At 43.2% G+C, this 20186-nt stretch overlaps 2 protein-coding genes across 3 annotated transcripts; one reads left to right on the forward strand and one right to left on the reverse strand.

The window, feature by feature from the left end:
- Nucleotides 1-697: 697 nt before the first annotated feature.
- Nucleotides 698-11774, forward strand: EMD (emerin). 2 transcript variants are annotated; one of them, XM_007420525.3, is made up of 9 exons: nt 698-843; nt 3723-3812; nt 4836-4928; nt 5000-5080; nt 5542-5619; nt 7878-7958; nt 8195-8298; nt 8426-8478; nt 10989-11774. In XM_007420525.3, the coding sequence occupies exons 2-9, from the start codon at nt 3731-3733 to the stop codon at nt 11251-11253; spliced, it is 837 nt and encodes a 278-aa protein (XP_007420587.3). In that variant the 5' UTR covers nt 698-843; nt 3723-3730; the 3' UTR covers nt 11254-11774. The 2 variants fall into 2 exon arrangements, with proteins under 2 accessions (XP_007420587.3, XP_025021605.2); XM_025165837.2 differs by lacking the exon at nt 7878-7958.
- Nucleotides 11775-12223: 449 nt separating this feature from the next.
- Nucleotides 12224-19948, reverse strand: LOC112540485 (uncharacterized). Its single transcript, XM_025165867.1, has 4 exons — nt 19795-19948; nt 18701-18830; nt 12622-12760; nt 12224-12514 (listed from the first exon to the last, which is right to left on the reverse strand). Exons 1-4 carry the CDS (start codon nt 19946-19948, stop codon nt 12224-12226), a joined length of 714 nt encoding a protein of 237 aa, XP_025021635.1.
- Nucleotides 19949-20186: the final 238 nt, after the last annotated feature.

The raw sequence follows: 20186 nt of genomic DNA on the forward strand, positions 1-20186 counted from the left end.
GTCAACCAGAGGATAGTTTGCCCCAAATCTGTTCAGACTTGGAGCCAACCCTAATTGCAAATCTCGGTATTTTGTAACCTGTCCAATTCCTTGTTTTCAATGTTACTGTCTCTTGAAACAAATCATCCCCAATAAACCCAACATGGTCTTGTCCAACCACAGTAATGTCTGGTGTGCTACATATTAAGTGTCCATCGGTGTGAGTTTTAAATCCAGTAAAAACTTCTGACGTCATTTACAATGGCTTTATCTGTGATTTCATGTTTCCAGCAAATCGACCCTGAATCATACTTTTAACATTTACTGTTTGTTTGTTTATAAGATTTATACGGCTACCCATCTTACATGGCTGCTAACAACAATAAAAATACAAACAATAAAAACCATACAAAAATAAATAAATGCAAATGCAAATAAATGCCAACTTCCCTACTCGATCATGCCTTTAATCTGTCTGTACGATTTGGCTCCATCCAGTTATGGTCCAGTCAATTCTATTATTATTATTACTACTACTACTACTACTACTATTATATCTGAGGGATTCTGGCCGCCTATGGCGCCTGCGTCTGTTTCCTGAGCCTGGAAGGCAGCAAACGCGCGTCGTTGATTTGCGCTGCCAAGAAGAGAAAGCTCTGAAACGAACAAAAGGCAAACGGCCCGCACAGAGCCAGCGAGAGAAGGAAGCACGCCCCGAACCCGTCCGGCCGCTTCGGGGAGGAGGAGGAGGAGGAGGAGGAGGGTGTGTGCAGCGCCGAGATCCCAAGCCTGTCGGGCCCTCCCCTCCCTACAGCCTGCCTCACTTCCCTTATGGTGTCCAGCCCAGTACGCCCGGAATAGCAGGTAGGCGCCGCGTCCCCCCAGCCTCTTCGCCGCGACTCCCGCCTTCCTCCCGCGGAGGGGGTTGCCTGCTCCTCTCCCTCGTAGCCTGGCCGTATCAGAACTTCGGCCCGGCCCGGCCCGGCCCGCGCACCCCACCCTCCCCTCCAAGCTCCCTTTCGCTCGCAGAGCCAGCTTCGTCTCCCCCTCTCCTCTCTTTCCTGAAGCTGGAACGGTACGGGGACACCGGGAGGGAGCTCCGCCGGTTTTTCCCTTTGGCGACTGGATATATAGTTGTGGGGCGCGGAGAGAGTCGTCTGATCCTCGTGTTATGAAAGAAGACTGGGCCGTAGGATCCGGGCATGGAAGGCGTCGCCCACGCCGAGCCTGCAGGCTTAACCCGGGCAGCGGCCGCGCGCCTCTCGTTTTGCAGAGGGTGGGCCGCGGCGGCGTGTTGAGGGGGCTTGGAACCGGGCGGAAGGGTGACCCGCTGCCTCCTCCGTGTGGCTCTTTTAGACGCGTCTCGCCGCCCTGACCTCAGTCGACAAGGCGGAGCCGAGCCAGGAGCGCCCCAGACTTTTGAAAGTTGGCAGCTGTCAGGCTACGGCTCCTCCGTCCGTCCGCCGCTCTCCTGCCAGGGGATAGGGTGTTGGAGGGCCTGGAGCCAGCTGCTTTCCTTGCAAAAGGACTGGTGGGATAGGTTCTCGGGTTCCTTAGCTGACCCCGAAGTATGCGTTGGGCGGGGTTACTTTCTTCCCGCTGCTAAATATTCCCCAGAGCTCAACTACCCGCTGGCTGACATTCATTCTTTTCCCGCCTGAATCTGCTTCCTCCATTCAGCGCAATTTAGGCTTCAGTTAGACGCTTATAATTGGAAAGATGGCATAATCGCGGGTTTGTTTGTGTACAGCTTATTCTAGTTCAGGTATGCAAGCTGCTGTGTTTCTCCGTGACCGTTTGCTTGCCTAAATTGCTTTTAAAAATGTTGTTTAATCTTAAGCACAGGAAGCATGCAACTATAATAATACGTCTCCACTGTTACAGAATAAATACGTATCAAGCTCCTATCTGTCCCAGATGGTTAGGCGAAAAAAGAGTTACAGTATTTGGTTTGCGTTCTGCTTCGTGTCTGAGGGGGAAATTCAAGGGAAAGCCAGACACACCCAGGCATCTGAGACAAAACAAATTTGTGAACTATTCAGGGCCCAGCTCTGAATGCTTATCCATTTGGGCAAAAACATTTTATCTCCACAGGATTTCAGACAAATCTAGCTAGCTTGAAGTTTTGCTCTTTTCTTGCGTTTTTCAGTTATGTTGGTTTTCAGGAGAATTTGAATTGGAAAAAGTTCCCGAGCAAGGTGTAATTTGATATGTTGATCTTATTTATGGTTGTTCAACCAACCATGATAAAAGCAATCCGTGACTTAGTACAACGCGTGGATTCTGATTCAGACACAGTCCCTTGTAATACATACAGTATCTAGAATGCATGGGTTTCTTTTGGGGCCCTTACTGAATAAATAAGCTCTGAAGATATTTGAGAGGAATTTGTTGATGTGGCTTTTCATTTTGTTGCTGAAATGAAATCTGACTGTATTCATGCTCAGGCAAAAAATATGGTGAGAAACTCTAGGAGTGGCTTATAGTTCTTTGGTTTGCCCCTCCCCCCTTTTGTCAAAGTTATAAACTTGCAAAAACTTCAAGAAGCTTGTTGCCCTTTAAAGATCTACACATTTATCAAGGCATACATTTTGATGAACTAGACTGAATATTATTGCATTAAGAGTTATCCAGAGTTTGAGGGTATTGAAGTTGGGCGGCGATAATAAATTCGAATAAATAAAATAAATCCATATACATAGGTGTGGAGGGAGATGATACACAAAAATGCAGAATGTGGCCGTTAAATAAAACCTGACTAAAATAAGTAAACAAGACAAAACATTTGTTGCCGACAGTATTCCTAAGAGTGCGTTCATTGATAAGTTGTTGTGTGTAATGGGATAACAAATTCTTTACAGTATCCTGATTCAGAGAGAGTCTCCAAATGGTTTCTTTGATTTTTTTTTTTCATCAGCAGGAGTAGGAAGAACATAGTCCTCTTTTCCCACACTTGGCGAGTCTGCCTTGGGAAACTATATGCCCCTCCTAGAGACTTTAGCAATGCCAGGTCAGTAAACTGCCTTGCACTGAATTGGATCCACCCATCTTTACCTTGCCTGGCTTAATCCAGTATTGTCCAGACCAGGGTTTCTCAACCTTGGCCACTTTAAGACGTGTGGACTTCAACTCCCAGAATTCCCCAGCCAGCATATGCTGGCTGTGGAATTCTGGGAGTTGGTCCACACGTCTTAAAGTGGCCAAGGTTGAGAAACCCTGGCCCAAACTATTCATAGACAATGGCCAGTTTGTAGTAAGGTGTTCAGTATATAAGCTCTTGGTGCAGCAATATTGCCTTTACTATTATTGCTCAACCGCTCTTGTTATAATAGAGCACAATGCAGTTATACATTGTCCCTAGCCCTTTATTCTGGGACATATGGTATATTCCAAATATTGAGTTTATTTACGTTAGACTTGGGTTTTGTTTCCCCATCTCATTTCTTTCTTTCATATGTAACTGGTTTAGGAACAGCTTGATTTCATTTTGCCCCCTCCAGAAAAAAAGAAAAGAAAACACACACACCTCTACTGAAATCATGCTCTGCAGGAAACCTGTAGCAATCTTGGTTACTATAATTACATTTGGTTTCAAAATATTGTATTTGAGTGGCTGGTGTAGTCATTTGTGAGACATCTTTATTTAGTTTTAAAAGTAGGTGTTTTCTGATTGTACAATTAATTGTTATTGAGGAATTTTGGCTGTAACTTATTTCTCCCCACCCTCATTCTGCATTTTCTAGGTAGCACCATGGATGAGTATAAAGGTATGACGGACAAGGAACTTATTGCACGATTGAAGAAATACAGCATCCCCCATGGGCCTGTTGTTGGTATGTGTTATGACAGTATCTTTACCCAGAGCAGAAAAAGCAAGTAGACATGCCTTGGAATTTGGAAGTGGGGAAGTAGCAGGCTAGGAGAGAAAGAATTTGTAAATTAAGCAAAAAAGTAAAAGATGAAGTTGCTTTCTTCTCCCCAAACCTTATGTGCAGCCCCTTCTTTGCCAAATTGTAATTGTTAATGAGCCAGATGGGGAAGCTATTAAAATATTGAAGATTAGATGTAAAATTACCCTTAATTAATTTTAATTATTTTAATTAGCATTAAATTAAATCAAGTTTATTTTCCTGTAGTCACTCATTTTAGTTTGGGTCCTTTCCCTTTTGGAGCACAGCCAGGCCCTCCCTTCAGCATACCACTGAAAGCTAAGGATGGTTCTTGGCTCAGAAAGATTGCACATCTGGCTTTTACAGAAGAGACCAGTGTGTAAGAGAGGATTCTATTCTCCTCTTCCCTCTTGCCTTCCTCCAGTTTTCAAAACAGGAAGGTTTTTCACTAGAGATGAATTGTCTGAAGTGATGGAGCATATGGAGAAATAAGTTGAGGAAAAATTCACTTTTCCAACCAAGTGTTCCTTTTAAAAATACTGCCTTTCTGCTCTCACAGGTTAGGGAGGAGGATGCATGAACAACAAGTATGGCTATTTTCATTGAATCTTCTGGCTCTTTAAGGAGAAGAAAAGTCAGAAGTGTCTGAAAATGGTTAAAGAGGAGTGCTGCATCTAACCAGGAGTTGCTTTTCCTTTGAAATATCCAACCCACATTCATCTTGGATTAATGTGGCTTTGGGTGTGTTTCCACCACAGATTTACGTACTCTTTGAGCAATATGTAGGACAGGTTGTACAATGAGCTGTCCTTTGGGAATTGGCAAGCCTTTGAAGCAAAGACAGCAAAGAGATCTGGGAATACCTAGGAAGAATTTGTAGAAGAGCAAGGAGCATGTAGAGGAGGCTGAAGGGTTGTAGATTGTTGTCCGCTTAGATTTAACCTCAGCCTGGTTTCCATTCCCCAGGATCTACTCGGAAACTTTATGAAAAGAAAGTCTATGAATATGAGACTGAGCGGACCCAACATCCTTCACCTGGAGGATCAGTGCCCCACACAGGTAAGAAGAATCTGATCCAAAAGGAGAAAAGCCTCCCTGCCAGGCACTAACCTCTTTTCTTACCCACATAGAGCCAAGCACCAGCCAAAGCTATGTAAAAGAGACCTTTGTGAGTCCACGAAACAGGGAAGACTTCAGCTATGGAAGAGAAGGTGAGTGAAGTGAATTGCTAAGGCAGGACTAAAAGACAGACATGGACTAAGAATCAAAAGACATTAGAAGGATGAGGAACAGCAATCCAGGAAACAAACAAAATCAGGAGAAAACTAGCAGGGCAATGGCGTGTGTGTTCGTCATTAAATGCTCTGAGGAAATGGACAATCCAGGTTTTAATTAAAAAGGGAAAGTCTCCTTTGATCTGAGCTCAACTCTGGGTGACTGTGTGGGCATGTCCATGCTGTCTTCCTGACAACAGTAGAAAAATAATTTGCCATTGTTTTTTTCTGAGAGTGTTTTGCAACTTCTCAGTCTAGTCTACAGCCCTGATATTTTGTAATAGTACTAACCCAGACCCAACCTTTCTCAGTTTCCCAGCCTAGACAAGGTCACCCAGGTACAGGCTCTACTGAAGCTGGATCAAATTAAACACCTTCTAATTCATTCTGCCCTGCAGCTCTTGGCTCCAGAAGGACTTACTTCAAAGAATATGTCCCAACAAGAGATGAATACTATTCTGAGTATAGAGATGAAGGTAGGTGTGAGAAGAGTCTCTGGCTGAAGGAAAATGGTTTGTGGGCCATGGACCTAGGATGAGGATATTGAAAAGCCGGGAGTCTTTCATTTGGGGAGAAGGTATATTTTACTGTTTTTCTTGATAGCAAAGGAAATACACATTTTCTCTCATCAAAAGAAGTGACATAATTAATATTTTTTATTTGATCTTATGAAATATTTTGCTCATTCTTGTTCATTTTGAGAACTCGTCCCTGAAAACAGGGATTTCTATCTAAACGTGGCTCAGTAGTGCTTAAAATCACAATTAGGTTGATGGGATTTTATTTAAAAATCAGAGACTACATGCAGTCAGTACTGCATTTGGTCCCATAAGTTTGATTTTAGAGTTTAGAGGGCATTTTGATATCAAGGTTAGCCATGTCTTTGTTGGCACTGGCATTGCCAAAATTAATACTCTGCATCATAAACAGGTATATTTTCCAGTACCAGTAAGGATGGGTGCCTTTTGCTTTCTATCATGTATGCCTTGTTTCAGTCAAAAGTCACTTCCACTGTGCTTTCGTGACAAACTCTGATTTTTTTTTTAAATCTATATAATGTACACTTAATTCAGTGTTGATTTTCATACATCTGTACACTCATACACATTTTTATATACACTCTCCTTAATATGTACATTTTTGCAAATACAGTAGAGTCTCGTTTAACTGACCTTCGCTTATCCGACATTCTGTCTTATCCGACGCCCCTAAAAAAAACACAACAACACGCATAAATCGGCGACGAGAAAAGTGTGCCGCTTGTTTGCAAGCGTGAGTGTACTCTTTCTAGTTGCTCCTGACGGTGCGGCGCCGCAACACAAAAATCGATTGCAACAGGCGCAGCGGATTGGTTTTTTTTTTTTTTTTTTACTGCATTCAATCGTTACTGTGTGTTATCCGACATTTTTGCTTATCTGACGTTCTGCCGGCCCGTTTATGTCGGATAAGCGAGACTCTACTGTAATCTTTCCATGTATCGACCCTTTGGAATGCTATTTTTCCTTAACACATTTTGTATACATTTTTATTAGAGATTTATACTCAGATGTATAAAAATTAAAGAATGCATGTGTCTTCCAGTTTCTGTATTAGCTTGGGAATTATTAATTTGATTGGTATGTCTTTATTTAATATAAACTAATGTAATTCATACAAGCTAATACAGACAGAGGAATACAAATTTCTCCATAATCCATAGATAGGCTGGATGTTGAAGCCTGTTTGTCAGGCTTAGCCCAAAGAACTCCTGGAGGCCATGCAGGTTCAACCAGCAGGGTTTATTAGCCAGCGCCTGTTTACAGGAATCTTCTCAGACTGACCACTAGTTCCCAGGCACAGCTATTCACTATCTTCTGGAATGTTTAGGGATGCACCAGCTTTCTCTCTTATCTCCAGATAAGAGACTGGAGACGAGATAAGAGATAAGAGACTCTGGAGACGAGAGCACCGTTTTCACCCCCCTTCCTCCATTCCAGTCCATCACATCGTTCTAGCAACAATTCTGTTCTGATTCTGACATTCTCTATTCATTGATATATTTATATTAAAATTTGTTTTGTAATTATAATGAAGGTTATCTTTTATTTTTTTAAAAAGTCAGAATTTCTGGAATGTTGTATTGTGTTCTCAGCAATTAATTCTGCAACATGCATACAGGTGGTCCTCACTTAATGACCACTCATTCAGCAACTGTTCAAACTTACGACAGTGCTGAACAAGTGGTAGTTATGTCTGGTCCTTGTACTTACAAAGGTTACAGCGTTCCCACTGTCACATGATCGCCATTTGTGACCTTTGCCAGCTTTTATAAGCAAAGTCAATGGGGAAGCCAGTAGGTGGTTGCAAATGGCAATCACATGATGTCCTTGCTTAACAACCCATGGGGATTTGCTTAATGAAGGCAACCTGAGGTTCTGGGATTTCTGTTGCTAAGTGGCGTGGTCACATGATGTCATGCTTTACAACTGCATTGTTTAGCAATGGAAATTCCAGTCTCAATTACTGTTGTTAAGTGAGGACTGCCTGTAATTGTGTTATGTCATACGGAAGCTAAAGTCAACAGAATACCAAAACAAATTGCCCAAAAGATCCAAAACCATTCGCAGATACTGTCTGTCCCTTCTGCAACCTGTTCTCAGCTTAAATAGCTTAACTTACTTTTTACTACACACACACTGCCAGAAAGAGGAAGAGCTTTTGCTTGAAGTAATTTTTTTTTCCTGTGATTTCCTAGATCCCACTCCCACCAAGTCCTACCTGAGTTATAATTTCAGTTTGCCCCACCATGAAGAACATTCCACATATGCATCAGAAGGTAGGCTTTGAAAATTCAAAACCCCTGTAAGATCAGAGCCATAATGGTTACAGTCAAACTGACAATTACTGAGAATTCTGGGAACAGAAAATCACCTATCTGGAGAACGCCCAATCAAGAGAAAGCTGATCTAGCCCTTGCCAACTTTTATTATTATTTTTATATTCATATATAACAAATATTATATCCCACACCGTCAGAGTCTTTGATAGCCTTGTCTCTCTCTTTTATCTTAGACATGGATGTCAACACTTCTGAGCCCTCCACATCTTCCTACAGGACTTACTCATCTTTATTAAGCCATACTACATCTCCAGGGACAGTGAGTGCCCGCCAACCAGTAAGTTGTTCCTCACATACCTAGACAGAATAAGAAAGTTACCCAGGTGGAGTCACATCCAAAACAACCACAGAAAGATCCCTCCTCACCACTCTGCATACTCACTGCTGCCCATGCTTTCTTTCAGATTGCAGAGCCATATCCCTATTCTTCCAGTGAGAAAGATATGCCAGCTGAGAGGTGAGTAGGGACAATGCAGAGGGATCAGTGAGAAAGAATATTTCCAAGAGCCTCTAGTGGAATGGGTTGCCAGTTCACTTTGTGAGCAGATCCCTTTCTGTGGTTCCTTCAGTAAATGCATGGTATCATGGCGTTGAGGGCAGCCAGATGATGCTGAGTCCAGATAGAGCTACCTGAAGGAGTTGCCTGAAGATGTCCTATGTCTGCACACCTCTGTGCACCAAAATTCCTTGTAGCCTTTGAATCTGAAATGCTGCACAGCCCTATCAGTAATGGGGAGTCCTCTCAGGGTTGCCAAATATTTCTGGCTCTAAAGAAAGGTTGATGCTAAAGTTGCTATCAGCTAAGATGGTCTTCCCCAACTTGGTTCCATCTTGATATGTTAGAGCTGCAGTTGTCAGAATAGTTGCTGGCTGCCAATGTTGGAAGCTGCAGTTCCAGCACATTTTGAGGGTTAGGCTTCTATCTCAGGCAGTGAATTTTGAGCACCATCATGATTATCAGCATTGGTGCAATTGTCAAAATGAGAATCTTTTACAAACTTGGTGGAAAATCTGTAAGGCAGGAAAGCATCAACATGCAAATGAAGGCTAGTGGAGATCAGGTTGAGAGTAAGAGAAATTTCATATCATGGCAGATGGGAAATCTAATCTAGGAAGCCTTAAATCACAATGCCTAAAATATCAATAAAAATCTCAGAGAGTTCTCCTGAGATGAACAACATCACTGCAGTTCATTTCCATGGGGCTTATCTTGTCAGCAGCAGTTTCTTCTTTGTGTTAATTAGTGGGAAAAGGGAAAGAGATTGTTTCTGGGTTTGGGTAGTCATCCAGATGTTTTGGATTTTCTCAACATACAATAAACTACTGGCTAGTTCTTTGGTACAAAACGGTTTGCTCTTTCTCTTTCTATAACCTGATTTGCTAGCATCACCAGAAGGCTTTATTCTAGGAAAATACATTTTTGGCTCAATCTAGCCCAGTGTTTCTCAACCTTGGCAACTCTAAGATGTGTGGATTTCAACTCCCAGAATTCCCCAGCCAGCATGCTGGCTGGGGAATTCTGGGAATTGAAGTCCAGATATCTTAAAGTTGCCAAGATTGAGAAACACTGGGCTAGCCATTATTAAGGCACCTCAAATGAGAGAAAAACTTCCAGTATTCCCTGGATCTGGAGAAAGTCAAAGGGATTGATGGCAGACTCTGTTTACCTGAAACTTAAAATGGTTGCCCGCCACCCCCGAAACAGTGTGGGGAAAAAATCTTACATGCATTCTCAGTAAATCCAAGACCACCCTCTTGTTTTAAAAATACATTTACAGGTAGTCTCCAGTTTAAGAACAAGTTCTGTTCCCAAGGTCTGTCCTTAAATCGAATTTGTATGTAAGCCAGAACAGTTTTATTGTATAATACTGTAAAAGTAGCATTGTGTATTTAACTCAAATCATTGTGTATTTAACTTGAATCATTGTGTATTTAACTCAAAGTTTGCTACAGTAGGCTCCATTCTTAACTATGGGCCATCTGTAACCTGGGCATTCTTAACCCGGGGACTCCCTGTATTGGAGGAAAAAGCTTCTTGCTCCCTTTGGAAAAGTATTTTTTGCATTTTGGGAGCATGTCATGGGAGCTCTCACCAATGATTGCCATGGGAAGAGGAGCTCGCTTATTTACAGAAGCATTGCTATGGTGAGCAGGGCCAGTCACCAAACACCCATTTCCCAGAAGGCAAAAGGAGTGAAGCTGCTCTCTACCACCCCCGTAATGCTCTCTACAGCCCTGCTGATCTTTCTCTGGACAGAGGGGTGCATTTGGGGATGAAGCAATGGACCACAGCTCTTTACTCTTCCTGTTTGCTAAGAATGTCTACGGGGTGCCCAAGGGATTCTTATGAATCAAAAAGACAGTGTCACTCTTTCCTGGCTTAATATAGGGAATATTCAAAAGTAATTAAAGCTATGTGGAGACAGGTGGGTACCAAGGTGTGTGTAAGTAGCCCAATTGGTCCCCATAGGAATACAGTTTCCTACCTCTGAGATAGGAGCACAAGCAGCAGAATGACCTGCTGTAATGGTATGTGATGTTACATTACACCTGCCTATATCAATTCTTGTAGATGGCAACATCTTCCAGTAAAAGAAAAAAGGCAAATACTGTCATTTTTAGGAGCAGGCCTAAATATGAGCAATATGAGCAGGCCCATATTGGGACTATTCGACTTCTAGAGTTGACTATGTGTTTCTACTATGATATCTGTTTCTTAGTGCTTCTGCCAGCAAATTATATTACAGCAATGAGAAAGAAGTTACAGTGTGGACTGCATTAAGGAGATTCTCAGTAAAGTTTACATAGGGCATCCCTTCGTAACTTCAAGAACCAAGTTATAACGTGGTTTGTGTCAGGGAGATTTAACTGGCCCCAGGGCCAAGAGGGATTGGACATGCCTTGACTGCTCGCTGAGGAGGATTCTTGCATTGCATTTACGTTTCTATTTTGGATTTGTGCTTGCAGGGACAGTGGTTCCTACCAGAGCATCTTCCAGCGGAAATCACCTGGCTTGTCTTCGCTGAATGTGCAGCCCCGCCGTGCCATACATCCAGAACGCCAGGCCCAGGCGGCGGTGAAGGCCCTGGGGAGCAGTGAGGACACCAAGCGATACCTCCCCCTCTGGCCCCAGCTCCTGCTGTTTGGGCTGCTGGCTGCCTTTCTGGCCCTCATCTACTTCTTACAGGGAGACACTGATGATAACCCCTTTGTCAAGTACTTTCGTCAGTGAAGCCTTGGCGCTTATACTAAGCTGGCTCCCCAGGAGCCTAGGCCAGTCTTAGCTGACCTGGTCGGATTGGTTTGGGAATGTGGTTTCCAGCAGTCACAGCTCATTAGTTGGGATGCTGGAATTTGCAGTCCTAACGCAGCCAGAGGGCATCATGATGGTCAGGGATGGCCTAGAACAGTGCTTTTTGTTTTTGTAGAATGTTTTCTTGTTGTCAGTAAGTGCCTTCTTGTCATTTAAAGGGAAAAAGTAAGTGGTATATTGAGGGCCAGGGATGGTAAAGTTTCTCCCAACTTTCCAGAGATAAAGCTGCTCCCTACACCTCAGGCTATCCCCTTCTTGAAATCAGCTGACACGGGGCATTTTTGTCTGCTGTTTTTATAGCTTGTGGTTTATATCTGGAGCATGGGCAGCTTCTTATGGGGGGGGAGGCACGGAGGGAAGAAATGTAGCTTATCAACTGCTTTGTTTGTTTTAAATATACAAATGTATGGAGTATCTAAATAAATCTTCCCATTTTTTAAGGGTGTCTATTTCATTATTTCACCTCAGTCTAGACAATCACCATTTCTCTGCAGACATTGCTCACCCTCCCATTACTCCAAAACTTCTTGTGGTCAAATAGCTGAAGGGTTTCTCCATAGTTTTCATCATTTTGATTTGGGTGGCTGTCTAAATTAAATAAATAAAGATTACATTAAGCCAGAAGTAATTCTTAGTATTTATGGGATGTTTTATTCTCTCATAGACCACTAAAAAGAAAGACATGAGATTCACATACTTGGCCAACCTTCTTCCCCAACCTGGAAAAGGGGAGGGAGGAACTGCATTCCCATGTAATGCTAAGGCAGGTTTTTAAACCAAGGTTGTTGAATAAGCTGCTAACCCCAAAATGAACACATTGCAGTTTGGTGTTATGTGTGAACCAGCTGATGATACATTCATGGTAGAAGGGTGTGTGTGTAGGAGATAGTCATGTATTGGCACGAGAATGCTTTGATGGGACGGAGGTAAGACTAGAGGCCTTGAGCAAACCCTGAGGATGTGAAACTGCAGCCTGTAGGGGTACAGGAGAGTGCTTGACCAGGACCTGGGAGGGCTTTCTGTCAGTGAGATGACACAGGAAGGGAATAGATACTGGGGAGGGGACTGCATGCTGGGGAGAGGGATCCTGTTGCTGTGGTGTCCTTCGTAATTTTTCCCGGACCTTTACGAACTCTGGCTGGCTCCCACCAGGATCCCCTGTTGCTTCCTGCTGTTGATGCTGCAGACAAGAAAGGATATTCCGGTCAGACATCCTTGAAGGTCCCTGTGCCTGCCATAAGAACTACGAGGCAGTATCAAGAGCCATCACGGTGGCTTGACCCTTACCTGTTCCCGTCTCTGCTGCCAGCGCAGAAGCTCCTGCTCAAGGGGCGATGGCTTCAAGCCGCCCTCTGTCCCATCCCGGCGCCGATTCCGATACTCTAGAACCTGGAGCAGCTCTGGCTTGGAACGAAGGCTCAGGCCTCTGAGAAGGAGATTGACACAATACGGAGGTTTCATCCCTCCCTCCCTCCCTCGGCAGGTGAATGGCTGTGATAAGCATCCACCCTCCATGACCCCAATAACAAGATAATATGTATACGAAAGCTGGGCAGCCCATATAAAAGCAGACAACAGCTGTTTCCCTTTAACAATAAACATCGTTCTCAGCCTGGCTTAGTTTGCCTAATAATGTAACATTTTAGACTGGGAACACTGCAGAAAAGTGCTATAGCACTAAAAAAAAAAAAAAAAAAGGACAAAGGAAAAAAACTATTTTTACACAAGTTTTACACAAGTCATGTAGTTTTACACAAGTTTCAATAAAGGATGGCCATATTTCAGCATAATTGTCCCATATATTATCTATGTCTGTGAACAATTCATTCATAATTCTCAACATCATCATATGTAGCAAATGTATGGGCAATAGCGCTACATTTAAAAAATGCATAGTTATCTCTCACAGTGATTCACAAACTTCTCTGAAGGGAAATCTGAAAACCATTGTCCATCCAAGCTGAAGTGGAGTGCCCTAATAAAACAAGAAGTACTAGGCTAGATGTGTGAACAAGCATTGAACATATGTCTTGGTTTTGGTTTTAATTAAAATAGGACTTATATCAACCCATGGTTCCATCCATTAAAAAAAAATCACAAAACTGGGTATGAAGATAGTGATAATTTTATAACTTTGTGAGTAAATGGATCTGATACTGAAACTGATGGAGTCACAAATTTTCCCTTCCTACTATATTCCATTCTTCTTTAAGATGAGAAACAACAGTTATTGTCTAGCTTCCTGAGTCATAAATGCTCTAAATCTGCCATGGCAGTGTATTTCAATCTGCCATTAAATGCATGGTGCCAAAGATTATAAAGAAATTTGCTATGTGTTTTGATATTCTTAAAAAATGCAATTAGGACTGCAAATGCTACATAAACTTTTAATATTTGAGCAAAGCTACCATTCAAAGACCAAGATTTATGTCTGAATAAACAGAGTTGAGGTTTGAAGTGCCTAAAGGTATTCAAAAACAGGTACTCTTACATGGCATTCTTTTCCTTCAACCACATACATGCCGAGCTCAGCCTTGTTGTCACTAAGGTAGTAAACCTACCAGAATCTTCAGCCACTCATCTAAGCCACTCATTTGCAAAAAGGTGGCAACTCCCTTGAATTGTCCTGAGGATTCCTTAGACTTGTCCAATTTCTTGGCAACAAGGAGTGGCTTTCTATTGCCTTCATCCAGGATGGTTTTTCAACTACCCTAGTCTAGCCTACAGTGGAGTCTCCAAATGTGATGTTGGCTTCAGGGTATTTCCCAGGGCCCATCAGAACTGATGGCTTGCTGCTCCATCCATTCCCCACCACCGCCAGGCTATCTTCATTGCTAGCCTTCTTTCTGGGTTTGCAAGAGAGTCCACCTGATGCTGCAGATGACATCACCACCAGGGAGATGGACTAATTTGCAAATAAAAGGGACAGAAAAACTGACTGCTCCCCATCTTTTTTCCCTGTAGCATTCACACACAGGCAGAGTTGATGAGTGTCTGTGCCTGTGGATTTTCTGCTGCCTCTGCTATCCCATGGTAATCAAAGGGAGAGCGAGGGAGAGACAGCAGAAGGATGGGACAGTCTGTTATTTACACAGAGTGGAGCCTATGAGGGTGGGGAGAAAAAATGCCCTACCACCATTGCTTTATAATTTAGCCCTTGTTTACCTGCTGCTGCGGCGATGGGGGAGTGGTGAAGCAACAGGTGGAGATGACCGCTGACAGTTGCAGTCACAAACCTGCACGTGGGCGGCCCTTGGACCAGTAGTCATTCATCTCGGTATCCGGGGCAGCAGAGAGGTCCAGCAGCATCTAGGGTGACTGGGCAGCCCTTCTAGGATAGCACTGTCCGCCCTCCCATGAGGGAGGGGGTTAAAAAAAGGTACCCTAAACATTGCCTGCCCTACAACATCTAGCTAGCTAACCGCAGCTGACAGATCATCTCCTTAGTGGTCGAGCATAAAAAAAAAAGAATAAAAGAAAACTAATTTTTGGAGCCTGGAACATCTCCCCCTTGCTGGATAGAGACAAGGTGTCAAGGCCTGAAAGACAAACAGTACTCATAGCAGCCATTATAGCACTGACATTGCTGCAGTCAGCGAGAGCAGGCTGGCAGACAAGGGCTCATTATAGGAAGCAGCAAGTGGATATGTGCTCTTTTGGAAAGGGAAACCACAGACTGATAACAGGACTCATGGAGTACTGTAGTCTTTGCAATCAAAACTGCTCTGCAGAAGAGCATCTCTACTCTAACCACTGGAATAAATGAACAGATAATGAAGTTCCGCTTTCCTCTCACCAAGTCCTGGTATATCACCATTGTCAGCGCCTATGCACCAACTCTCATGAGTCCAGACAAAGACAAGGAAGGTTTCTACGATGACCTGGACCAGATTATTCGAACAACCCCTGCCAGTAACAAACTCGTCATTCTGGGTGATTTCAGTGCTAGGGTGGGGACAGACAGCGACAACTGGGACAGAGTCCTTGTGAGACAAGGGGTGGGAAAACTAAATAGCAATGGCCTGCTGCTTCTGAGCAAATGTGCCGAGCACAACCTATGCATCACTAACATGATGTTTAGGCTTGCAAACAAATACAAAATTACCTGGATGCATCCCAGGTCCAAACACTGGCACCTGCTTGACTATGTCATAGTATGTCAGTGCAACCTTAAAGACATCATCATCACCTGAGCCATGGGAGTGCTGAGTGCTGGACAGATCACAGGCTGTTCCAGCGGTTCTCAACCTGCACATAGCCCCTTTACATCATAAGTGACCAAGGACTGTCAGAATGTAATTCAGCATCAGCAGACTCCAAGACTCAGGCCAAGTCCAACATTTCCAAGATGTACTTAATGAAACACTCTCTGGCAATGTACAGCTTGTAGGAACCTATTCTGAAAAGTGGATGCAGTTTAAAGATGTCATCACACAGACTGCAACAACTGTACTTGGACTGAAAATCCGGGTGCATCAAGACTGGTCTGATGAAAACCATGAGACCATTTCAGCAGCCCTCCAGATGAAGAACAAGGCCCATGCAGACTGCAGAATGATCCATCATCTGTCTCAAAGAAAGACAACTTTAAGCACTTGGAGTCCAAAGTGCAGATGGAACTGTGAGAAATGCAGGATGAGTAGTGGCAGAGAAAGGCCAGAGCAGGTGGAATGCCATGCACACATACATGCCACCAGAGAGCTCTTCAGCACCATAAAGTCAGTTTATGGTCCTTCTAAATCAAGATGCTCCCCCTTGCTGTCATCTGATGGGTCAAGCCTGATCAAAGACCAGGAAGGACTGAAAAACCTCTGGGCTGAACACTTTTCCAACCTACTCAATAGGCTGTCCACAGTTGATCATGATGTCTTACAGCAGATTCCTCAGCTGCCAGTCTTGGATGCCTTAGACCTGCCTCTCTCTACTGATGAGATCAAGAAAGTGATCTCGCAGATGAACTCAAATAAAGCAACAGGACAGGATGGCATTCCTGCTGAGATCTACAAAGCACTAGACCCAAACACCTTATAGGTGTTCCAAGGTCTTCCAAGGCATTTGGTCCACAGAGGAGATGCCTGACAACTTCTGCCAAAAACCGATAGAAAACAGTGAGTGGCGTCACAGAATAACACCCAGTTACGACAACAATGGCCTTCCAGTGCCCCATTGTGCTAGACTGTGCGCTTCCAGAGTGGGACTGCAGAGCTACCTCCATGTCCACAGACAAATTGCACAACAGCGTGTCTTCTTTGAACCCAAAGGACTACCATATGTACCTGCTGCTGGGTTGATTTACTGAGCTGGGTTGAAGCAAAATAACACAGAAATAATGTGTTACTCTGGCTTAAGATGGGAGATATGAGAACTTGGCTATGTTTCCTTCCCTCCCTCCACAGAGTACACCTTAGATGAGTAGCAGAGCAGACATACAGTATGTGTAAAACTGTCCTGTCTATTTAGGCCTCAAGAAATAGGCCAGCAATAAGGCTTGAAAAACCTGCTAGTGAGCAAAGCCCAGTCTGGCTGGTGGCCAGCAGAAGAAAGAAAGGTGACCCCTGCTGTGTCACATGGGCTGGGAAGGTGAGTCAAGTTACAATTCATGTAATCCTATGCATGTCCACTCAGAAGTAAGTCCAGCCTCTGTTCAGGGGGGCTTACTCCCAGGGGGAAAGGTATAGGGTTGCCACCTGAGAGAATCCTGTTGGTAGAAAGGACACTGTGTTTGCTATATGGCCAGCCTGGGTGTGAAGTGAACTGTTCGGAGAGGGTGAAACTGCACTGATAGCTAGACACAGGCCTATGCAATTTAAGGGCCTAAAAGACACGTATACTATTAATACTATATTAACACAACTGTGCATGCATACAAACACACACACACACATACATGATACACAAATGTGCTTAAGGAATGATCCCTGTTCATTGCTGCTTTTCTCACACAACCTCATTATTTCTATCAGCATGAAAAAAAAAAGAAAACACAGGGGGGGAAAAAAAGACAAAATATTAACCAGGAAACAAGACATTAATCTGAATACGACTGGGCATCAGTGATACTGTAGCGATCGTGGCAGGGCTATTGCAGAGTTTGTTTGGTGTGATGCTTAAGGTGTTGGACGAGAAACCAGGAGGCTGAGTTCTAGTCCTCCGTTATGCATAGATGTTGGTCGGATGACCTTGAGACAGTTGCTCTTAGTCCAACCCTACTTATCCTACCATTACCTAAGGAAAATGGTTTTTGTCTGTTATACCTCCAACAAAATATTTTTATAACCTTATAACATGTTTTTTTAAAACTCTCTCTTGCAGAAAAATACACTGTTAACTGTTTTTATTTTAATAGGCTTCCTGGATGCCCTGATATCTTGGTCATGTCTTGTGAGAGAGCATTTCGCCTTCAAATAATAACTGTATGGTGGCTTGGAATGGTCTCATCAACTTACACAAAAGCATGTTGGGTTTATTACTTTGAAAGGTACTTTCCCATGAGGTGAATATTTGGTACATCTTCCCCACTGCTAAGAAGGAAAAAGAGTTCTGTATGTCTCTTCCTCAAAATGAAGCCATTAATTCCTAAAGGGTTGAAATATTTAGGAATTATATCTGTTTATAAATCAGTACCTCACACATTAATATTTTCACAAACTTCTGTGCCAATGGAAGCTCCAAAATAGTTTTCTGCTCAAATCTTACATATAAAAATAAAATGTAGCATTTTAAAGAATAGCAACTTTGCTTTGGCAAAAGCTGGCAGAATGGATAATGTTGGTGATAGTTCATGAAAACATGCAGCTATAAAACTGAACATATTTTTTTGTCTTCAATACACAAGTTCTTTGATGTTTTTGCTTCGACAGACTAACATGGCTTCCCGTCAATACACGGTAAGAGATATACAGCATTTGGGCCAGTGTTAAACTAAAACAGTTTTAAACTGTTTATGATTACATCTACTGTGGCTTGCAGAATAATAGCTACATTTCACAGTCCTGAAACAATGGCACAGAAAAGAAGCGATGGTGATGGTGGGGGCAGTGCCTGTGACACCTGCACAATGTCATATGAATTAAAAAATTAAAAAATAAATAGAATTGGAGGAGCAAGAAACAAGCGGAATTTTCTGAGCAACAAAATGCCACCTTTTCAGCATCATAAAATAGATTTCTTCCAGCAAGGGATATCAAGCTTTCTCCCAACAATAAACAATAATTTATTTCTGAGGGAAAGTACCCAGATAATCTGCAAAGGTCTTAGGGGAAGCATCAACAAGACCCACAGAAGCTAGAGCTTCCAGAGAGAGGTTGTTCTGTCCAGCTTCTGGAAAGCTTATGTAGCAATAGCTGCATGGAGCTTCAAGCCATACTTGCGATGGGTGAACAGCAACTCCCGATGTAGGTGCTGCTGGTTTCCAGTGGCTTTGCTGGGGTTTATGACCCGCAAAGTGGTGATGGGCTGGGCCTCAGCACCCCTGGATGTGGTTTCTGAGCGAGTAGCTAGAAGGAAGGGAGAAGCGGAATTGAGTTCACTGGGCTGTAGAAGTGAGAGACTAGTTCTGGTTCTAGAGCCCCTCCCTGCCTTACAAGCCTTCACTATCAATATTGGACTTCATGCTGTGGGATGGGGGATACAAAGCCAGGACCTGAGCTCTCGCCCAAAGCCAGAACTGGTGGGAAATCCTAATGAGGGGGGAGGAAATGGGGAACAGTATTCAATGGTGGGAAATGAAATGGACAGGATGGGCAGCAGGTCAATCTTTTTCCCCATTTGGATTGCTTAATTCCCACACTTTTTCCTATGCTCAGCCATGCTTCTTTTTAAAATTAGGACCATACCTGGTTCAGTGGTTTGGTTTTTGTCACTCAAATACCTGCATTTCCCCTGATTAACTGAAGAACTGAATTTAAAACATGTGTATTACCCAAACCTTAGTGTCAGTATCTTTTAAATGCGGCCCTCTCACGTGATACTTTCCATTTTAATCAACTGAACTACTATATTCCTTATTAGAAAGGTTATATTTAATGCTTATCTTTTCAATTTCTATTTCAGAAGCATATTCGTATATTTATCTAAGCTCTGAGTGAAATTAGGTTCCCCACTAGTGAAGGATGGAAAAAATTATAGTGGCTTAAACACCCAGGAGACATGAATATTATTTAAAAGCAGAAGTATTCATTCATTTCAGTTTCACTTCTGCTAAGAGGGTTTTTGTAATATTAAAAAACTTATTTAGCTAGAGGTGGAGGGGTGAAGGAAATAAATTAACACAATCCCACTTGAAATGTTTTCTTAAACTTCCCTCAAGACACACTTTGATACTCTTAAAAAAAATAATCTCCTGTTGAAAGCAACTATGAACATTTTAGTCACTGAAACTGTACTTTTATCATTCCATCATCTTAGCTCACTCCCTTTGTAACAGCATCAACCTCATCGACCCACAGTGGTTGCTCTCACCAGACCCCTCCAGACGTGTCCAGTTGCCTGCCGTGTCCTGCTGCCATGTCACACTGCCTGTCTGTTCCACCCGGGATCCAGGCAAATGGAGGTTCGGAAGCTCCCTGGCTCCCAACTCCTCCACGAAGAGATCGCGTGGCCCAGAGGCTGCCATTCCAACCAGATGAAACAATTACATTGTCTCTAGCTGTCTCTTCTGCGTCTTTCTGATCTGCCACCCCCAGCATGTGCTGGGGGAGCAGAAAGCCAGCAAGAGTGAAACAGGATCCCACTCTAGGCAACTGAGCAGAAACAGAGCCAGGACTCCTGAAGATGATCAGTCCAGAATCCTACCTCAGGCCTAATACCGTAAGGGCAAGCTCACAGCAATTTAAGACTCTTATTGATGGCAG

Source organism: Python bivittatus, unplaced genomic scaffold (assembly GCF_059951505.1).
Source record: "Python bivittatus isolate LINGU-HERP-01145 unplaced genomic scaffold, Pbiv_v1 ctg000220_np1212, whole genome shotgun sequence".
NCBI classification, from domain to species: Eukaryota; Metazoa; Chordata; class Lepidosauria; order Squamata; family Pythonidae; genus Python; species Python bivittatus.